Genomic DNA, 17,515 nt, shown 5'->3' on the forward strand with positions numbered 1-17,515 from the left:
TCTTGTCTTCACGAAGCGCCCCCACTCTCTGAGATTTTTTCCTCCCCATCGTTCGTCCCTTCGCCCAGCAGCCGCACTACCGCTCGCCTCCAGCCAGCCGCCGTGTCATCTGCCAGATCTGAGCATGCCGCTCATCCACAGCCACTAATTCACCGCACAAATTTTCTTTCCTTCGTCATTGTTCTTGTTGGATTTTGGCTTTGGGATTGAAGTTGGTGTGGAATTTATTAGCTGTTTGGCGAGTCGATTTTGTTGGCGTCTTCGGCACAGTTTGGGAACGTTAAGTTGAGTGTTGTTAGTGTTTGATTGCTTGAGCTAGTCTTGGAATTTTGACTCGAGGTAAGTAATCTTACTACTGGAACCGCCTTTGAGATAGGCGTTAAGATTAAGGATAATTTTGATGGTTCTAAGATTGTATAAATCATGATGTCTGATTAGAGAGGAAATATAATCATATGATTGTCATGTTTGATGTATGTGATAAGAATGAGCATGATCTTATTTTATAAGATATTTTACAAGGATGTATGAGTATGATCTATATATTATTTGACATGTATGAGGATGAATGATCTTTATATTATGATTTATATATGAGACTTTATTCTATGATGCATGCTATTTATGACAGTGATAGTTACCCTCTACCCATAGTTAGATATTCACTAGAGGTGGTGATCTCCTTCGGGATTTCACCATAGATTTATGTTTCCTTCAGGATTCACCAGAGGTTTGTGTTTCCTTCGGGATTCACCAGAGGTGGTGTCTCCTTCAGGATCCACCAAGGTTGTGTCTCCTTCAGGATTCACTAGAGGTTGTATATCCTTTGGGATTCACCAAAGGTTGTTTCTCCTTCAAGCTTCACTAAAGGTTTTCTATCCTTCGGGATTCTCTAGAGGTTGTGTCTCCTTCAAGATTCACTAGAGGTTGTGTCTCCATTAGGATTCACTAGAGGTTGTGTTTCCTTCAGGATTCATTAGAGGTAGTGGGTACTTCTAACTACGGTATGATGAGTTTAGATGTTAATTTATATGTGTTCCATGAATATTAAGGGTGTATGTTCGTCCCACGAAAGGTTAACCTCTAGAGGACATGGATATCTAGCCTGATCCCGGTAGTGGGTTTACTTACTGAGTATTTTATACTCATCCTTTCTCATGTTTATGTTTCAGGTAAGAGTAGGGACGCATCGGCGAATGACAAGCGGAATCCGTGATCGAGCCACTGGGATCAGTCTTATGCTTTCGTGCATGTTTTTGAGATTTCTTTTCATGCTTTCAATTTTAGTCTTGATGTTTAGAACTCTTCATTTTGGTATTCATTTTTAGACTTGCAGTTTTCTAGATTCGTTTTCATGGTTATGGGTTGATGCGTTATTTTATGAAGTGAAATTATGGATGAAATGCGGTGATGGAAATGCGTTGAGCAACAAGCTTTCTCAGCAGAATCCAAGTATAAATTCCACTGCATTTCCTGGTAAGTCCAGGGTCGAACCTAGGGACTTGGGAAAACGATATGCGGTGGTAATTTTCAAGAAAACTTTGCAGTAACCAAATGATCAAATAGTTGTTTGATTTGTTGTTTGCGGTAATAAAAATAAACAAATGCGGTGAAGTTTCGAAAAGAGTTAATAAAACGGAAGATGCGATGAGTATGCAATGAACGGGTTGAGAAGGGTTCGGCTAACACTTCCTAGGATGCGTTCATGTTATGCGACTATGCAACACATATACAATAGGAAACCATCTCTCGATGTGAATGCTACGTCTTATAATGCTAAAACGCATGCGATATATGCGATGAGTCTATAGGACCTACACATAAGCCTCTATTCTTATCCATGTGATGACAAAATGACACACACACAAATAAGGCGACCACATAATATTATAACCTATCTCTAGGGTGCATGCGATGCAGGTTGGCAAACAGAGCTTATCTCTAAGTCTCTATCTCTTGTTTATGCAGATCTAATCTTGCTCTTTCGAGTCTAGATTCTAACCTAGCTCTCTCAAGTCTTAGGTTCTTTCTTTAGACTCTCTCTCGAGTAGTTCTAAAGGGATATTAGGCACAACATAAAACAAAATAATCACAAGTAATGAAGATCCTAGGTCACGTTAGCTTAGATCTTCTCAACCCATTCGACAAGTTTAGCTATTCATGCATGCCAAGAGAGTGAACAGATGTAAAACAATATCTTCCATTGTATAAATATAAAGTTGAAATATAAAATAACAATGCAAGAAGAGAATAAAGAGCTTGGTAGCAATCTCTTGCTTCCCAGGCTTTTACACTGTTTTTTCTACTCTGCTCAAAAGATAATCTCGCTCTCGCAAGAGTCGGCCCGCTCTCTGCTTTCCACGCCTCCAGGTTCTCTCTCGAGTTGCCCTGAGCGATCTTCCGGCGTCTCTTCCCTTCTCTCGCTCCGCCTTCTTAAAAATAAAAGAAAACTATGAACAAAAACTTGCTGAACTAGCTGAACCAGCTAAACCCCTTTTCTGAAGGATTCCTTCGGTATTTATAGAGCTTGGGGGTGAAAGGCAGTTTCTCTCTTATGATTGCACAGATGGGATGGCTTTAATTCTCTGACTGATGCGCCGAATATTTATCAACGAAAACCTGAGTGTACTTGTTATCATTAGCGGCTTGTCAACTTAATTCGGATTTGACAGTCATCAGCTTTCTGTTCCATTGTGATTAATTATGCTTTTCACCCAGATGTGCCCACCAAGTTGCACCGACTTTATGCGACAATCCTTCTTGAGCAGATGTTTGCGAGCACAGATCATCGTAAAGCCTTGCAATAACGTTGCGCTCGACCGTCGATTTCTTGTGATCGCACTTTCCGCCTTGCGTCAACGCATATTCTGCATAAAAATACAAAAATTAATTGTTTCTATGCGATGAACGTATACGACCGCAATGTTATGAACTTAATGCTTTTTGGACGCAATCTAACATATTTTATCAACACAAACCTTCATTGTTTAATAACTTAGCACTATAATTACGTACATTTCTGCCCATTATTATGGGTACCTTGTTATTTGGATTTTTATGATCTAGTTTTAATGAAATCTTTTAAATGACTTTATTTATTTGGCATTTATTTCGCTATGAAAAAGTGTCATTTTAAATTTCATGCATACATGTGTATAGCAACGGCCTAGCTTGAGTCCTAGGGAGTCGGGTCATTACAGTAACAACTAAGCGTAATTTTAGATCAAGCACGATATTTTTGAATAAATTTTTGTTTGAATGTGTCTTTATACCTTGCTTGAGATGAGCAAGAATTAAGTTAGGGGTGTTTGATAACTCGCAAAAAAGGTTATAATTCATAGCTTAACTTAAGCTCGTTAGTAGATTTTTAATGTTAATTATCCTATTTTGTAGGTATCAAGTAACTAAGAGATAGAATCAAGAGTTTGGAGCCAAACAAGAATAATTTGAAGCAATTTAGAGTCAATTTGAGCATCCGGACTTCAAAGGAGTAAAAATGATCAAACTGCCTTGACATGAGCATCGCAACGCTCATCAATCCTTTAGCCTAATGCTAGCACAACGCTGAAAGGCAAAACATGTAAAAATAGGGCACTCTCACAACGTTGTCCTTAATGTTGCAATGCTATGGGTTTTGACGGAGTCTCCAGCCATCCGCGCGCATGCCTTTTGCGCAAGCCAATCTCATGTCAACATCGCACCGCCCATCCAGAGCTCGAGGACCAGCTGTGTAGCTTATTGATATCCTAAATTTTTAACTTTGTTTCAATAATGTTAAAGTATATAAAATATCCCTAAACTTTGTACTTTGTTTAAAAAATATAATTAAATTTTGAAGAGTTTTATTGATATCCTTCATCTTAAAAAAAAAAAATACACATATCATTAGTTTTAACAAAAATTGTTATCTCTATTGTTTCAAAATATACCTCTTGACTTTCAAAATTTTCATTGATGATCTTAAACTTAAAAAGAAAAGTTCAAAAATACCTGTATCATTATGTATGGAAGAAATCCGATAGCACATTATTTCAAAAATACCATTGAATTTTAAAAAATTGCATTAATACCCTTAACCTTGGGGACAAAATATTTAAAAATATTTTTAACATTAGTATATAGACAAAAACCATTTATTTACATTTCATTTAAATCTTTTGTTTCCCCTATCTCCTCTGCTTCAATCAATAACTTAACACTTTTCCATTTTCACTCTTTTCTATTTTCACTCTCTTTTTTAATGCTCTCTTATTTGTATCGATAAAGTCTTTGCTGATCATTTTTGTTGTTCAAATTTGTTTATTTGTTGTGTTCAATTAAGAATGTTCCCAATTATCAAATGATATTTATTTGTCTGCCCTTTTTATATTTTGTGATGCATTGTTTTGCTGTGCCTGAAATGAATATTTTGATTTTGGACTTTGTGAGATCGATGTAAAAGGATTTTATGTTATAAGCTAAAATTTTGGTTTGTTTGGTTATTGTCAGAGAATTGGTGTAAAAATTGGACAAATGAGGACAAAAATGAGAACACATATATCAATCGTTTTTAAATTGCTTATTTCCCAATTAAAGATAACTTCAAAAAAATTAACTATATTAATTGTAAGAGCAATTTTTCCTCAACTTTTTTTTTTGTTTTGAAAAGTCAAGTGTATTAATACAACCATTGAAAGTTCAGAACTATTAAGTAGTATAAACTGATTTTTGTAGATCTACTAACTATAAGGGTATTTTAAAACCTTTTTTTAATGTTTAATTAGGATATCATTGAAACTTTTGAAAGTTTAGGTTACTTTCGAAATAAAGTATTAATGGTTTTTATCTAAAACTGACAGATCATTTTTACCATGTCTTAAAAGTTTAGAATGTCTTTTAAATTTTTAAAAGTTCAAGAGTATTTTTTAAAATAAAAAGATATTTTCTAAAATTTAGCTATAAAAAGTGGTACACTTCTTGCTTAAAAATGATGATTTTTTTTTTTTTTTTCATAATGACAAGTGTCTAATTATCCAAATTAAGGTCCGAATGGGCAAAAATATTATACTATTCAACCTTCATAACAAGTGGACTGGGAATGCAGTTTATCTGATAATTTATTTAGATTATTTAATAATGACCTTGTTCGAAGAATAATTCTATTTGTTTTAAATTATTTATATAATTTCTGTCGACTTACCAATTTATATTATATTTATGTTTACTATACTAGTTGAAACCTTGTGAATTTAATATTCATTGTAGTTTTTTTTTTCTCATAAGGATTCATTATATATAGTTTTATTAAACTTGAAAATGAAACAATTTAGTTACATCATTTAGTTATAATTTAATATTCATTGTGTGTGTGGTTGATATGTTTTATAATAGTTTTTTTTTCCTTTTTGAATAGGACTGCTAGTGGCTTTTGGGTTTGAAATATATTGAAAAGAATTAGAAATTCCTTTCTAGAATTTGTAATTGTCTTATCTCATATATATTTTCTAGATTATTGTAATCCATGACTTTCATCCATTATTGTCATCTATTGATATAAATAAAAAAAATATATAAAAAAAAAGACAAAACCTCAAATTAAAAGTATATACCAACATAGGTGAGTTTGATTTGACCTAGTCAAGTGAAAAATGATTAGAAGTTTTTTTAATTATGAAATCATGAACCTATTAGATTTTATGCTTGCAATTTCTTTTTAATATCTTCATGGTACTCTTGGTAAAACTTGTAGTACTCTATAATTTTTCTTTCTAAAATTATTTGTAAGGACAATGATCCAACATATATACTTTCATAATGATATCGTCACTCTAGATATAAATTCTTATGATTTTACTTTTTTTTCATCCCAAAAGATCTCATATTAATGAAGATAGTTATCTACATTTGTATACCCATGATCATTCCTCATTTAGCCCAATGTGAGGCTTTATTCATAATCCCAATAATCTTTCTCTCGAACAAAGAACCACAAAGCCTACCATCAAATAATCATTTATCTGTCTAACTCTTATTTTGGCCAACCCCTCTTTACTAGAGCACACCACCTATCCCAATAGAGTTCAACAACGAATCACACCATGATTACTTTCAAGGTTCTATTACATTTTTGTTCGACACTTAAGGATTATATACCGACATGGCTAAATCAAATAGCATGGGCCTGATACTACTTGTTAGGAACAACAACCATCTATAAACTTCTCATAAACACTCCCTACAGTAAGAACTATTCAATTTAGAGTGTGTTTGGAATACATTTTCAAGTATTTAATTTAAAAAATAAGTCATTTTGAAATAAATTGAAGTATTTGACAACTACTCAAAATAACTTTTCAAGTATTTTTTAATCAGATTTTATCAAAAAAATATTTAAATAAAAATAATTTTTTTAAAAAATACTTTTTTTTTATTAAGGCAATCCAAACATCCTTAGACAAGTCTAACAATGAAAACTGAGTTTTTTTTTTCCCAAAAAGAAAAAACACGTGGCAACATTGGAGAAGTTTTTGCTAACGTACGTCGCTCAAAAAAAAAACGTTAACGTGCGCCAACAAAACATGATGGGAATCTGCGAATCTCGTAGAAATCTAGGGATAAAGATATGAGCCGGTTGGCTTGTCGGGTTTTCCTTTTCTTCTCTTTCAAAGTCAACCTTCAGGGGTAATTCAGTAATTGCACATTTTCCATAAATAATTAAAACTCATTGGGAAAATTAAAATAATAATAATAATAGGATTTTTCGGCTGTTTGAATTATATTTTATGTGATGAATTGGGACAATTATATTGGTTGATTCAATTTAAGATGATGTGTTTTGAAAAAGAAAGATAAATTTCACCGCCTAAGATCAAAGTGTATCAAGAAGAGGAGAAAAAATGACAAAAACAATACAAAATAAAAATCTTTTAAAAAATAAAGTAAGACAAATAAAAATAAATTTAATAGTTTTGATTGGGGTGTTTAGCATGAGATAGAGATGATCATAGAAAAATCTCAACGATTTTTTTGGTTTGTAGTAAAATAGATTTATTTCAAATTTGTTAAAATCCTTTTTCAAAAACACGTTAATTTCACACCTATCCTATTAACTTTTAAATTCTTCTAAAATCGGGTATAGTTCTTTTTATGAATATTTAGTTTTCAATTTCATACTTTAGAAATAAGATTTATTTTATATATCTATTTATTTCTCACATAATCAAATTTATTTTATAATTTTCCTGAGTTGAATGCATCATTTTTTTAAAAAAAAATATTATATCGATGATTTTTTTTTAAAAAAAAAACTATTTTTCTTGATATTTTAAAAATTAATCTATGACAAACAAAATATATTATTCTAAATAATTATTTAAAATTTAAATTAGAAAAAAGTTATTTATAAGTCTAATTTAGTTATTATATCTAAAATAAGATGTTTTTATATTTATTTACCAAACATTATGACATATTTTTTCAAGTTTAAGCTGAAATTTACCAAACAACAATTTAATTCATTTACAATTATTATAAAAGTTAGAGAAACCCATATATGAAGACATAAATTTGAAAATGAAATATAAACATAAATATATATATATTTGATTCTAAATTTATCAATTTAGATTTTAATTCTATTGTAATTAGAGCAATGAATTAGAATCACAAATTTATTGATCACTGCCGCATAATATAAGCAGATAGTTCAAAATGTACTTAGCAAAATCATCCCTAACCCATAATATAAGCTTGTAGTTCAAAATGTACTTGATAATATACTCACAAATTAAACAATGATATAAGAGTACTTTATATATATATATATAGGGATAGACATCAAACTTTAGACTTCATGATTGATACTATAAATTTATGTCACTTGAGCTATACTTATACTGACATAATATAAAAGTACTTAATAGTACGATAGTAGTTAGAACCTAAATATTTTTGCTGAATCTAAATTTATTTTAATTAATATATCAACATAAATTAGGTTAGCTTTTGTGTATTTACTATTTTATAATATTATATAATGTGTATAAATTTTTGCAAAAAAAAAAAATAAATAAATAAGTTTTTTTAGTACAATAATTGTGAGGGATCAAACATTCAACATTTGGAGAGAAAAGTCATATTAATTACCATTGAGCTAAGTTCACTTTGATAAAATGAACTGAGTTAATAGTTTGATATACTATATTTATCGTATTTTTAAGTTTTTAAATTTAAAATTTGACAACCTAAAATTATTATAATAATTTATATTATTTGGATCACACAGCTTAAAAAGTATTTTAAAAAATAAATTTCCCGAACAAATATTCATAGAATTTGTTTGATCTAAAAAATATGAAAAAAAAAAAAAACAACTGAAACCACCCTTACATAGTTAGTAGAGATCAAATAAGATTCAAACCAAATAAACTTTAAACCATGAATTTTTTATTTTTTATTTTTTCCTTAACATCTAATTTCGAGATCAATAATATAATTTTTATTATAATTAAACTATACTCATTTTGATCATTTTTTATTGATATGCATGAGAAATATCCTCTTGTTAATCATCCTAGTATTGATTATTTTTTCAGAAATATAACAAACTAGAAAGAAATTTCCGTTAAATTACTATTTCAATATCTAAATTTATGTCAAATAGGTGATAACTTTAACAAGTGTCAAATATAAATCTTTAAACTTTCCATTTTATATTTAATAGATCTTCAAACTTAAGTATTTAATAAATTCATAAATTTTTTATTTTGTGTGTAATAAATTTCATAATTTCTAATTTTTTTTTGTTAACGACCCTTGAACTATTCAACATTTTTTAAAAGTTCATAAATGTATTGAACATAAAATTGAAACTTTAGAGTTTTAGTTGACACAAAATTCTATTTTATATCTAATAGATTTGTTAATTTAAAAAATATCGAATAAGTCCTTAAAAAAATGTTAGAATAAATCAAGGACATATTAGACACAAAATAGCAAATTGAAGAATCTATTTAAATATTTTTAAAGTACAAGAAGGTATTAGATACAAATATAAAAATTCAGATGATCAAATTTGTATTTGAACTTATTTTTTAAATATTAAACAAGAGTGGTTAGTTGTGGTGTTTGCTTTTTGGCTTTTTTTTCTTAAATATTAAAAGTCCATAGGAACTGTCACATACACACATATAATTTTTACAGAAAATGTAATCAAGTTGAAAAATGAAAACTAAAAAGAAAAATGATTTATTTATTTATATAATATTATAGACAAGTTTCAATTGTATCATAAACTTAGCAGGATATCGGTAACAAATTTATAATTTCATTAATTTAAGCTCTTGGTATAAATAAGTGCTGCAATTTTTATTCATTGTTCAGTTTGTTCTTAATTCACCCATTAATTTTATTAAAAATCTTTCAGAACTCATAAATTCTAACAAAAGTTAAATCTATGAAAAAACTCAATCAATGCACAAAATTCATCATCAAACAAATCTCTCAAAACTCATCAATTTTATTAATATAGTTTTGGTCTGATTGATAATTATTTCATTTTTTATTTTTTGTTTTTGAAAAATAAATCTATTTCCACTCATTTCTTATAATGTTTTGCATTTTTTAGTATAATGATTGAATTCTTAATCAAACTCAAAAAACAAAAACAAATTTTTAAAAGCTACTTTTTTTTTTTTTTAATTTTCAAATTTTTGCTTAGTTTTGTAAACTATTGGTAACTAGTAGATAATAAATGAAGAAATTTGGGAATGGAAGAAGTATTTATAGACTTAATTTTTAAAAATAAAAACTAGAAATCAAATAATTCCAAAAAAAAAAAAAACCTATGTAGATGAAAGTAACAATATACATTTTTAAGTTTTAAACGATGTACCAAACAAAAGTTTATTAAAAGAAAACAAATTAAAACACAAAGTGTAGATAAAATTGAAGTTTATAATAAAATTTGACAAATTCAAGCTAAAAATTGATATTTTTTCCAATTAAATTGTATAAATTTTTAAGGTGTAGAGATTACAGAAATCTAAAATAAATAAAGTTCATTAAAATGATATATAAATCCATATTGCATTTATTTAACACAGAGAATAATATTATTGATTTGTTTATTTCTTCGAGCAAACACAAAGAACAATATTCTAAATCCAACATAAACCGTGACAAATGAAATCAAAACCCTGATTAAATGAAAAAAAACAAAACAAAGCAAATCAAAATCTTCCATTTAAAATTTGAGTAAAACAAAGCAAGCAACCAGCTTATTTTATTGCGAAAGAAAAAAAAGTTTTTCTTTGTATTATTATAATTAATTTTCAGTTCAAGAAAAAGGTAGTTTGTTGTGAGAAATTGGTTCACGCGTTGGATTTAATATAAGCCTGCAAAACTTGGGTTCTGTATCAGCCACATAGAGAGAGGAAGAGAGTTCTTATTCTTTAAGAAGCTACAAAGAAGAAGACCCTGAGCTATTTCTTCTTCTTTTTTTCCTTTTTTGTAGTCCCGTTGTTCTTCAATCTAATCTTCTACCGTGGGTTTTTAGTTTTGGATTGTTGGGTTTTCATCCCCATCTACAGATTCTTCTAATATCTTCATTTTCAGGCTTGTATTTTGCTCATCTTCAATCGGTAGGTTTCTTAGCTTCTAATCTTCTTTTGGGTTTCTTTTCTTTTTTACTTTTTCCCTATATTATGGTTCTTTTGTGTCTGTTTGTTGAAGCTCTCTAATGGGGTTTCTTAGCTACTAGCTCCACTGTCTAGGGTTACTTTCTAACTACAATGCTTTCTCTACCCTTTTATTTTTAGGTCTTGTAACATTTCCTTACTTTTTGGCTTGTGTTGGCCATTTCTTACTTTTGTGTATTTGTTGCTTCAAATTTCCATTTAATTTCTGTGCTTGGGGTTTCTTGTGGAAGCACACTTGGTGAGGAAATGGATCATTGACCTCTGTGACCAATTGGGTTCTTTGTGTTTGTGGACCTTTTTTTAAAGTTCTCCTTTGGGTTTGTTCTGTTTTTCAGGGTTACCATTTAGTTGTAACTTGTTTTTGAATTTGATGCTGCTATTTCATTTTTTGTGTTTTTTAATCTATTGATCAGCTGATTCCTAGCTTTGTAACTCTTGTTCTGTTTGCTTGAATGATTTATGGGTGTCTGAAATTGGTTAAGCTGTTTCTGAAACTCACTTGTGACCAGAAGAGAGATCCAGTCTTCAGAAATGTCACAAACTCAAAATAGTTGCATAGTTTGGTTTGTTTGACCTGTTGGGTTTTGCGAGAAAAGCTCTTTGCTTGCTATGTTCATCATATCAAGTGTTTCAAACTGATAAACTATTAAATTGTATTCAAACAACAAAATTTTTGGTTCACATCAGGTCTAAAATCCATCATTTTGTGTCTTTGAGGTTCGTAGAGTTTTCATGATAAAATCTCTTTTACATGTTTTTGTGTTCCCTTTTTCATTGTTTTTTCAATGTGATGAATGACATTCGAATGTTGTCTCTTTGATATGCAGTTGATGGTGTATGTTGTGGTTTCGGTTATATTTTAAGGGGCATCTAGTGTGTGACGCAACATTGAATATACGATAATCAGGGCTTTGTGACACATCCAGTGATGTCGTTTCGTAGTATAGTTCGTGACGTTAGGGAGGGGTTTGGAAGTTTATCCAGGCGTAGTTTTGAGGTGAGACTGCCTGGTCACCAGCGGGGTAAATCTCATGGATCAGTCCATGATTTGCATGACCAACCTCTGGTAATTCAAAACAGTCGTTGGGCTAGCCTCCCACCTGAGCTATTGCGGGATGTAGTCATGAGATTGGAGGAGAGTGAGAGTGTGTGGCCTGCTCGCAAACATGTTGTTGCTTGTGCTGCTGTTTGTAGGTCGTGGAGGGAAATGTGCAAAGAGATAGTAAAAAGTCCCGAGTTCTCTGGAAAAATCACCTTCCCTGTCTCCTTAAAACAGGTACAAAAGTAACAAAGCGTTTTCCATATTTGTAATTCTTTTCACCCATATGTTGAATGTAGAAAGGCATTGAAGTGTACCTTTTGTAATTCTTAATTCAATTCTCTTTGCAGCCAGGGGCTCGTGATGGAACCATTCAGTGCTTCATTAAGAGGGACAAATCTAATTTGACTTATCATCTTTACCTTTGCCTTAGTCCTGGTAAGCTTCTCTTTCATGGTTTATGTATCTGTTTGTTTCTCTTTCCTCTTGCATCATATGGATTTAAATACTTTTAAACCAAAATTGTTCATTAGGATCTAATCGTTGAGATACTTGAGTTTCATTCTCTGTTTGTGTGCGCATGTGACTCATTTCAATATATGATGTTGCCGTAAAGTGTGTCAACTGGCTTCCCACCATTTACCGAAAAAGTTCTGAATTTTTGAATAAAATGTGCTGCATTATTTTGTCTGTCATATCAGCTACATGTATTTTAACATTTTGCTTTTATTTTAAATGAATCACTTCAACCTTTTACACCACTCAGCTGTTATCTAAAATGGGAGAACTAAAAGTAATCTAGAGATGTGAATCTTCTTTTTTATGTTCATGTTATCGTTACATACCAGTCTTTGGATATTGGATATTTTACGAAGTAGTTCCACTATTAGATGATGAAATCTTTCATATGTCTGCATATTTTATGATGGAGTTTTGCTATTGGATGATGAACTGCAAAATCTGAAAATATATCTGGATATTTAACAAAGTACTTCTGCTTTTGGATGATGAATGCTGAGAATATTAAGATATAAAACATGCATGCATGCATACATACATACAGACACATATATTCTTGAATCTGTCTCTAAATATTGATATTATTGCAGCTTTACTTGTTGATAATGGGAAGTTTCTTCTTTCTGCCAAAAGAACAAGGAGAACAACGTGCACTGAATACGTGATCTCCATGGATGCAGATAATATATCAAGATCAAGCAACACCTACATTGGAAAACTAAGGTAGAATTAGTTGTCTCCATCCAAGTTCCTTGATACTCTTAAGATATCATCAATTGTAACCTTCTTTTCCACAAGGTCGAATTATGCCATGCTGAATGCTTATAAGTGTACACTCCATATGGATCTTATTCAAATAGAGAGTTCGGTAAATTGAAATTCAGGATAATTTTAATTTGAGATATAAGACTTACAGTTCTAATATTGAATAGTTCAAGAACTCCCTCCTCCACCCCCACTTGAATAAAATAAAATTATTGGAAAAGATTGAACGAGTGGCCTGATTTTGATTCGATCGTCTTGTCAAATTCATCTCCTTTATATTAGTCAGGTTTCTCATATTAGGGAAACAGTCCCAAAATATTGAGGGGTGTTTGGTCCAAGGAATTAGAGTAGGAATTGAGGGGAGTGGAGTTGTGAACTCCACTCCTTGTTGCCCAAGAGTTTGAATCCCACTACTAAAAAAACATCAATTTATACCTCATTAAGTCCTTACACTGTGGGCCTCAAGAGTTCACAACTTTCTAAATTTCATCCCTCCGAAAGATTGCCATACATCTCTTATGCAAACAGGAAAAGAGCATCTTGTGGCCTTCACTGATTATTTGCATCAGTTAGATTGAATTATTCACCTCGAAATGTTTTCTTGTAGAATAGTACCTAGTTACATTTGCATCTTTCTTTCAGTTTGTTACATGGATCTGTTCTCTTCATTTCAGGTCAAATTTTCTTGGGACCAAGTTCATTATCTATGATACACAGCCTCCATACAACAACGCCCAGATTTCCCCACCTGGCCGTAGTCGTAGATTCTACTCGAAAAAAGTTTCTCCAAAAGTCCCAACTGGTAGCTATGACATTGCTCAAGTCACTTATGAACTGAACGTTCTTGGCACAAGAGGCCCCCGAAAGATGCACTGCACGATGCACTCCATCCCTGCCTCATCTCTTGAGGCTGGTGGTACTGTTCCAGGCCAGCCAGAGGTTGTCCCTCGACTCCTTGGGGATTCATTTCGAAGTATATCATTCTCCAAGTCTGTCTTCAATTCTACAGAGTTCAGTAGTTCCCGTTTCTCTGACATTGTTGGCCCTCGAGACGAAGATGAAACGGGGAAGGAGAGACCATTGATTCTTAGGAACAAGCCGCCACGGTGGCATGAGCAGTTGCAGTGTTGGTGCCTTAATTTTCGGGGGAGAGTAACCGTTGCCTCTGTCAAAAACTTTCAACTGATAGCTGCTACAGAGCCTTCTTCCACAGCTACAAACCAATCACAGCCAAACCAACATGCCCAATCTTCCCAATCCGACCATGACAAGATCATTCTTCAATTTGGGAAGGTTGGGAAGGACATGTTTACGATGGATTACCGATATCCATTGTCAGCATTTCAAGCTTTTGCAATCTGTTTGAGCAGCTTTGACACCAAATTGGCTTGTGAATAAATGAAACTAGAAGTCCCATTGTGAAATCGAGGGGTCTTATGATGGTTTCTTTCTTCTTTCAGATAGAATGTGTTTGGTTGTATGCAGTGACTGTAAAAAATCATCATCCTGAAAAATTTGTATAAAAGTGTGTGCACCCTAAAGAGATTTCTTTCTCCCCTGCCCTCCCGCCCGACCTCGCTTTAATACCTTTTGCTTGGTTTTCTGTTTGCTAATCAACAAATGTTCATTGAATGTTAGGAATGTAAGCATGGTTCCATATCGACCTGCATCAAAGAAGACAGTAAAACCTGTGCAGAGGTCCCTTCAAAAGGAGAGTGCATTAGAACAAATCCATTTCACTTTGTTAAAGTAAGTGTACATAAGGCTGAAATCCCACATTTTTTTTTTCTGGGCGAAGTTATGATTCAAAGTTCAAACCAGCAATAATTCAAGTCTCGTCATTGATTAACTTTTCCAAGGAAGCTTTTGAGCAGTGACATGAGCACAGCCTTGGCCTTTCCTTTTCTCTTTTGTTTTTTCAGTGTCTTTATTTACAATAGCAGCTCTACCAAATACCATTTGATTTTTGCAATGATGATAGTGTGGGACGTTGCAAATGAGGATTGCTTTGTGTGGAGGGATTTCATCTCGCTTGATGAGCATGGCCCCTATGACCTGGGGTTGGAAAATAACCATTTCATCTTATTGTTTGTGATTGTTGCAAAACTTGTCAACTGTAAATGCAAAGGTGTCAAGTTTTAGTTTTAATATAGGTGATTGGAAAAGGGTTGTCATTCCCCAGAATTTGGAGTATAAATCTTCTCAAGTACTGGAATTGATTCACCCTGTCTTTGTTTAGAGATTTGAAACCATCCAATTATTTATAAAACCCATGTCAATTAATTTTTGATAATTCTCCCTCGTGGTTTCTAGTTTAGCTTACCCAGCGGAAATAAGAAAGATGGAGTAGATAGAATTTCTTTTCCATTGACTAATCGGGAATGAGATGGAGAATGCATTCTCTATTCTTGTTCTTATTTCTCCGTCCTGATTATTATTATTATTTTGACATATATGTTCAAACACACTTTTTATAATGTTTAAATTGTACTTTTTTTAAGGTTGTTAATGGTTAATTTTCCTACATTCAAATGGATTAATTGTTAATAAAGTCATGAAAATGTAATCGTTTGACTTTATAGGTTGATGGTATGCATATTTCACATAATTAAATCATAGAATATTCTAATTAAGTGTATTTTAACACTATATTATCATTTTGTTAATTTAAATAATGGGCAGTAATCAAGTTAAGAAAAGCAGTGGTTCCTTTGAAATGTAAAGTGATAAGATGCATTTAGCTAAGTAGAGTCCCACAAATTATATTTATGCTCTTAGGATATAATTCGATCAACTTGAACACACGACCTACTTAATCGATAATGTTGACATTAAGCGTTATTAATTATTAATTAAGATTCTCATTCTAATTAAACTATGTGCCGATTAATGTATAATGAAATGCATCCAAAGATAAACAAACATGTGCATTAAGTTCAAGGGCCAAACTATGACACGATTAATTAATCGATCGTTCTCTATCCCTATATCACTCAAGACAACTATATGATATTTTTGGTAGTATCGTGAACGACCATATATCCAAGAGATAACTCATGCTACTTTGACAACCAACACATAACAATTGTGCGGATTATGCGTTAAGTTTCTAGCAATTAACCTACCTAAATGATTGACTAGTCATTCCTAATCATTCACACATGCTAAAGGATTAAAACAAGAGATAAAAATTTGAATATTGAGCACAATCCTCTCATAAATAAGAAATGGGTTCATCCAAATCCATGAACTAAATAAAACTAACCAAGTTTACATCCTTAGTAGCAATCAAGGCTCGTAAACACCAACCCATCTTACAATCCAAAGAAATCAACCTTAAAATTAAGAAAATAAAGGAGAAGATGAAGAACTAGAAAAAGGCTCCATAGCTAGAAATGGGCGTCTCCGCTCAATCCTTGCATGATCTTGACTTAAAAAAGATTGTCTAATTCACTTTCCAGGTCGGTTTCCAAGTAAGGGTGTTCCATTTCCGTCGGCTTAAATATCTCGACAGAACCTTCCTTAGACAAAGGTCCTTATAGATAATTATGTTATAAATTTAATCTTTTATTTACTCCAATTTAATCTTATTAAAAGAGAATTAAAAGATTAATCCTATTTCTAATCATATTAGAAATATATTAACATAGGTCTAGGTGAAATTAACTTTAAAATATTTAAAATTAATTTTAACCTATGTTTGCATACAACTCTTGATTATAGATTTTAATTCTAAATTCATTTAACGTATAACTATTATAAAGTTTAATGAAAATTAAAACCTAAACCATGCATCTAATGACATACATAAAAATATAATAATTATATTTCTAAGGTAATGTCATTGTTCATGCATTTATCACATAATATAACACTTATATTATACATCATACAAATATAACACTTATAATAAAGTATGATGCATGGACATGTTACTATGCATGCAATCATATAATACAATTCTTATATTAAATACGATGCATGAACATGTTTAACTTAATCATACAACTATATAATATAACTTATATTAAAATGATGCATGATTTTATATTTATCCTATTGTGGAGTTTATACTATATGACATACAACATGACATGTAAATAATTAAAACCATACATCATATATATAATTAAATAAAATAGCAATATTGGACCAAAATTGACATCCTAAACATTAATTAAATTAATATAACACTTATATTAATTTAATTAATGAAAATACAACAAATAATTAATTATTAAAAATTAAAAATTAAAAAAAAGGAAAAACTGCAAAGAAACCGTTGGGGAAACTCAAACCAACGACTTAGAGAAATCCTAATACACGCACTGACCATCCGGAGCGTTGCAACATTTTGATGCTAGCGTTCAATGCTGGCTTTTATTTTGCCGCAGCGTTGCAACGCTCTATGCTGTGTTACAATGCTACGGCAGAAGCGTTGCGAGGCCGTGCGGCAGAAAACTTGCTCTGCTTCGCCCATTCATCCGATTTGCTCCGTTCTGGCTCCAAAAAATCA

At 31.5% G+C, this 17,515-nt stretch overlaps 1 protein-coding gene and 1 long non-coding RNA gene across 3 annotated transcripts; both read left to right on the plus strand.

Moving 5' to 3' along the window:
• The first annotated feature begins 10,177 nt into the window (after positions 1-10,177).
• On the plus strand, positions 10,178-14,552 carry LOC120076019 (tubby-like F-box protein 8). Of its 2 annotated transcripts, none has more exons than XM_039029797.2 (5): positions 10,178-10,619; positions 11,504-11,952; positions 12,066-12,153; positions 12,825-12,957; positions 13,674-14,552. In XM_039029797.2, exons 2-5 carry the CDS (start codon positions 11,605-11,607, stop codon positions 14,395-14,397), a joined length of 1,293 nt encoding a protein of 430 aa, XP_038885725.1. In that variant the 5' UTR covers positions 10,178-10,619; positions 11,504-11,604; the 3' UTR covers positions 14,398-14,552. The 2 variants fall into 2 exon arrangements, with proteins under 2 accessions (XP_038885725.1, XP_090169187.1); XM_090313061.1 differs by lacking the exon at positions 10,178-10,619 and adding an exon at positions 10,820-10,914.
• Positions 14,553-14,611: 59 nt separating this feature from the next.
• On the plus strand, positions 14,612-15,222 carry LOC150036835 (uncharacterized). Its single transcript, XR_016529285.1, has 2 exons — positions 14,612-14,748; positions 14,981-15,222. It is a non-coding gene; the product is annotated as an uncharacterized LOC150036835 (long non-coding RNA).
• Positions 15,223-17,515: the final 2,293 nt, after the last annotated feature.

This window comes from Benincasa hispida, chromosome 4 (assembly GCF_027475165.1).
Source record: "Benincasa hispida cultivar pf3 chromosome 4, pf3_genome.v1.1, whole genome shotgun sequence".
Classification (NCBI taxonomy): domain Eukaryota; kingdom Viridiplantae; phylum Streptophyta; class Magnoliopsida; order Cucurbitales; family Cucurbitaceae; genus Benincasa; species Benincasa hispida.

Bases quoted from the DNA above. Each gene is read 5' to 3' on its own strand.
- LOC120076019 (XM_039029797.2), top strand. From the start codon at position 11,605: ATGTCGTTTCGTAGTATAGTTCGTGACGTTAGGGAGGGGTTTGGAAGT. The intron at 12,154-12,824 runs GTAAGCTTCTCT...ATATTATTGCAG, and splicing joins TTACCTTTGCCTTAGTCCTG to CTTTACTTGTTGATAATGGG. The intron at 12,958-13,673 runs GTAGAATTAGTT...TCTTCATTTCAG, and splicing joins ACCTACATTGGAAAACTAAG to GTCAAATTTTCTTGGGACCA.